At 40.8% G+C, this 4,824-nt stretch overlaps 1 protein-coding gene across 1 annotated transcript; it reads right to left on the bottom strand.

Moving 5' to 3' along the window:
- Nucleotides 1–1,136: 1,136 nt before the first annotated feature.
- Nucleotides 1,137–4,445, bottom strand: LOC149167474 (uncharacterized). The gene is made up of 2 exons (XM_089430496.1): nt 3,245–4,445; nt 1,137–2,722 (listed from the first exon to the last, which is right to left on the bottom strand). Exons 1-2 carry the CDS (start codon nt 4,443–4,445, stop codon nt 1,137–1,139), a joined length of 2,787 nt encoding a protein of 928 aa, XP_089286622.1.
- Nucleotides 4,446–4,824: the final 379 nt, after the last annotated feature.

Below are 4,824 nucleotides of genomic sequence, written 5' to 3'. Positions count from 1 at the left end.
GAGTTTTCTCAACTTTCGTCTTTTGCACACTTTTGCTTTCACAAGTTTCACTTTCTCATTTGTGGGTGTCATTTTGGCTCACTTTCACTTTAATAAGTGGAATTTTCATTTTATCTTCGCTCAAGCATTTTCCACTTTCAAGGACATTTTCACATGCAAGTGTCTTTTTCATGTATTCTTATAGTTGCAGGTGTCTCTTTTAAGTATGTTCACCCCCTATATGTGATGCACCTTTGCAAATCACTAGAGTTAGTTCTGGTGCACTTCTCTACATTAAACACTCTTACATATCATTAGAATATGTGCCAATCACATTCCTACATCTCACATGTGTTGATTATTCCTTATTTTTTTCAACATAGTCTTAAAAATCTTGCTAAATTTTACAAGCTTGATGATCACATTGATTTGTTGTATTTGTTTCTGGCTCTCACCTAAGCTCATGGTTGCTCACCCATCCTCTTAAAACTTCTTGTCTCTAAGTGAAACTAAGAGAAAGTATTGCATTATGATGATGAATGAGAAATAAGATCAATATTTTTTTTATTATGGTTGTGAGTATATACCTCAAAAAGTGTCTCACTTCCTACATGTCAAGAATGTAGAAATTTCACCTATAGAACAAACCGGTATGTGCAATGTCCTAAAGCATAATACTTGTTCTACTTCTACAAAACATTTTTTTTTCCGGAAGAAAAAAATCACTTTTTATTGAGCAGAATAAAAAGTTACATACAGTGATCCACTTGCAGACCTGTTGCAAGATTGTTGCGCTGTAGAGTACACAAAAAAAACACAGTCCTAATTGACTGTTAGAAAGGAGTTCAGATAACTAACACTCCGAAGATATGGACATATAGCTACCTGTTTGGTCTTCCTCCTTGGGCGAGTCTTTGAGCACTAAAACTATAAGAAAACTTTTTCAGATCGAGGTCTCCTACAGAGAGGATAGAACACACTCTTACAAAGCTGTTTTCAGAACTTCAGGCGAGATGAAGATCAGTATGATGCGGAATATATAATGGAGTTCTGATATGAAAAATCTGTCCACATATTAAAACATGAAGCAGAGGAACAAAAACATATATGAAGAAATATCCAAGACCAAGAAAGCGTATAGAGACAGAGTGTCGCTATCACTGAGGTTGTTCGAAAGGAGGGTCATTCGAGACGATGGACTGCCCCTGCCTGTATTCTGTAATTGCCCAGCTTCCCAAAACTTGTTGTACACCAGCCTTAGAGAACCTGTCGGCATCCTCGTTTCTGTCCCTGAATACATGGCAAAGGATGAAGACATTGAAAGATGACTTTAAGCGCTGTATTTCCTCAAGAATAATCTTCAGGATTTGATTTCGACATGCAGCATTTCCGTTCACCCAATTGATTATGTTCAAAGAGTCGCCATAAATTTGAATTGAGTGAATATTTCGCTGAAGAAGCAAACATAGAAGAAAGCGCAAAGCAGAGATCTCAGCAAAGTTATTTGTGCCTGGTCCGAGGCCTACAGAGGCTTTAAGAGAATGTTCTTGATTAAAATGAATACACAGTCCAGCCCCAGCCTTGTTGTTCTGAGAGGCCCCGTCAAAAAAGGCCCAGGGAATACCCTCTTGGATATTTACAGGCTTAGATATTTTTTGAGGAGTTTTGAGATCAGGAACAGGAATGGCAGAGTAGATAGCTGCACAGTTTATCGCTGTAATTGCAACGGGGATGTCTTTATCTTGAAACAAGCTCTTATTTCTCGCAATCCACACTCCCCAGAAATAAATAAGAGGAAGGATTCTCATATTCCCTTCCTTGTAGGTTTGCCACCACCTACTCCAAACCGCTTCCAAAGGATCATCACCCAGCTGTGCATTGATGTTGAGCAGACTAGATAGCTCCCCCCAAATCTTTTTTGATTCAGCGCATGTGATAAAAAGGTGGTTAATAGATTCCTCTTCTGATTTGCACAAAGGGCATCTCCCTGGTCCAACTAGATATCTGGCTCGCAATGTATCCCAGGTTGGGACTTTCCTTTTTAGCATGCACCAGAGGAAAATCTTGGCTTTTGCAGGTCCTTTAAGCTTCCAGATAAGTTTCGACCACCAATCTGGATTGCCCCAACCTTTCTTTTGCATAAGGAAATTGTAACCATCCTTAGGGGAATATTCGCCTGTTTCCCCCTGCGCCCATATCAAAAGATCTGATTCATTTTTGAGCCTGACATTAGAGCGGTGAAGTTCTTGGATATAAGAACACCATTCGTTCTTCCACCTGATATTTAATCCCAGATCTTCTGCACTCTTCCAAGCCTGTCCCCATATTGAAAATTGACCAATTTTCTCCACCTGGTTTAGAGTATATATGCCCTTGTGTTCAAGATGCCTGAGTAAACCTGGGGATAGGGCATAAGCTTCATTACAGCCTACCCAGGGATCCCTTCCAATCCTGCAATGACTTCCATCACCTATCTTCCACGCTAGCCCTTGTTCAATCACAGAGAAAGCTTCCACCGTTGCTTTCCATACGACTGAAACATTTTTTTTCCTCTTTTCCTGGCTTCTGATCCAGTCCTCCATCGGGACAGGGTCGATATATTTTCTTCTGACCACTCTGGTCCAAAGATTCTCCATCGAAATAAGCCGCCAACCTGATTTGGCTGCCAATGAAAGGCTAAACTCGGGGAGCCTTTTTATTCCCCATCCTCCCCAATCTTTGGGTCTTGCCAGCTTGTCCCAAGCTACCCATGGGAGGACAGAATTTTATTTAGCCCCTGCCCATAAGAATTTGCTACAGATCCTCCTGATTTTTTCCATCACACCTTTTGGAACCCAAGTTAAGGCTGCCCAGTAGACAAGGATGGCTAGTAGAACTGATTAAATAAGGGTTAATCTGCCTGCTCTGGACAACCATCTATGACTCCAGTGTGAAATTCTAGCTTCAATCTTAGCAATGAGCCAGTTCCAGTCCTCTATCTTGTATGCTGAAGGTTTTAACCAAAAGCCCAAATATTTAAAAGGTGATTCCATCTGTTGATGAAGGAAGGGGAAGAGATTTTGCATCAAGGATCTTTCCCTTCTTTCAATGTTTGCCATAGATACCTGGGATTTCCTATGATTAATCTGCATGCCTGTAGCTTTTAGAAACAGATCAATTATGCTTTTAAGCTCTTTAATTTCATTGATAGATCCATTAGTGAAAAGAAATATATCATCGACAAAAAGGAGGTGGGTAATGAAAAGATTAATTGCTACCTCAATACCTTTTACCTTCTCCTCTCTTCTGGCTTTGTGAATCAACCTGCTTAAGCCCTCTGCCACTAGAAGAAAAAGAAGAGGTGATAAGGGACATCCTTGCCTTAAACCTCTTTGGCTTTTGAAAAAAGGGGATGCAGCTCCATTAATAAGTATCGCATAGCTGACATTGGAGATACAACCCATTATCCAGCTGATGAAAGAATAGTTGAAACCCAAGTGAGTTAGCAGCATCCGAAGGTAAATCCAGTTTATTCGGTCATAGGCTTTAGATAGATCAATTTTGAAGACCACCCCTTTCTTTTTCTGCTGCCTGACACTGTGAATGACTTCCTGTGCTACTCCTATGGCCTCATGGATTTGTCTTCCGTCCAAAAACCCGAATTGTTCCATAGAGATATTCCTTGACAGAATGGGAGAAATTCTTATAGCTATTACCTTTGCAATAATTTTGTATATGCAGTTGCATAAAGATATCGGCCTGAAGTCATCAAAGGTCTCCGGATCATCCTTTTTAGGAATGAGGGCTAAGAATGTTGAATTGAAGGGCTTGTAAACTTCTCCTTTCTGTCTTGATTCTTCAACTACATCAGTTATTTCAGAACCTATTTGATCAAAGAAAGAGAGGAAGAGTTCAATAGTCCACCCGTCCGGCCCAGGGCTTTTATCTTTGCCCATGAGTTTCATGGCAGCTTCAACTTCATCCTTGGTAACGGGGGCTGATAAGTCCTCTGCTTCATCCTCTTCGACAAATCTTGGGAAACACTGTGCAGTTCTAATAACCTCAGCTATTGTGGCTTCTCCCGAATCTAAGAAAAGACTCTGGAAGTGACTCTGTCCAAGACCAGAGAGGCCTGTGTATGTATTTACCTCTCTGCCTTCTTCATCTTTTAGACTCCAAATGGTGTTAATAGATTTTCTCCCTTTTGCAAAATTATGAAAAAAGCTGGTATTCTCGTCACCTGCTTTCAGCCATATAGCCCTGCTCTTGAGCCTCCATTCTTCCTCCTTATCCAAAAGAATTTTGTTCTGAAACTTCTCCAATTGAAGAATTTTATCCTTGGTTGCCTGCGAGATATAGCCGTCCTCCTCAATGCTTTCCAGAATTTTCAACTCCTCCCTGATTCTATGTAATTCTTCATTCTGTTTGTATTTCCTATCCTTTGCCCAGGAAGTAGTTGCCTTCTTCAGTCTCTTGAGATTCTCCATAAATAAAAAACTTTTGTCCTCCCTTGCTTCCCTGTCCAGATGAATCCATGTTTCCACAAAAAGATTTTTGAAGGAGGGATCTTGTAGCCATGAAGAGTTAAATTTAAAGGGGGAGGGAGGTTTAGGGGGAGGGCAGGAGATATCAAGGAAAATAGGGAAATGGTCAGAATTGCCAATTTCCTCCACCCATTGCTTGAAGATAGGAGCCTTTGAGATTAAATCTTCAGAGAGGAGGAACCGGTCCAATCTTTTTGCAATGCGATCCTCCCCAATCCTTCTATTCCTCCAGGTAGGTTTCAGTTTAGAGGGGGACGGGTCAATGAGATTATTATCCAAGAGAAGGCTGTGGAAGAAGTCCGATAGGGGGTCTTCCCTTGCT

This window comes from Pinus tabuliformis, chromosome 5_1, assembly GCF_031772625.1.
Source record: "Pinus tabuliformis cultivar Carrire ecotype Pingquan chromosome 5_1, CPIR1, whole genome shotgun sequence".
NCBI classification, from domain to species: domain Eukaryota; kingdom Viridiplantae; phylum Streptophyta; class Pinopsida; order Pinales; family Pinaceae; genus Pinus; species Pinus tabuliformis.
The sequence above is the reverse complement of the archived record's forward strand: the minus strand, read 5'-3'. Positions and strand labels throughout refer to the sequence as shown.

Excerpts from the sequence above, each read along its gene's own strand:
- LOC149167474 (XM_089430496.1), bottom strand. The coding sequence starts at position 4,445 with ATGGAGAATCTCAAGAGACTGAAGAAGGCAACTACTTCCTGGGCAAAG. Across the intron at positions 2,723-3,244 it reads AAGAGAGGAGAAGGTAAAAG|CTTGGGACAAGCTGGCAAGA; the intron begins GTATTGAGGTAG and ends TCCCATGGGTAG.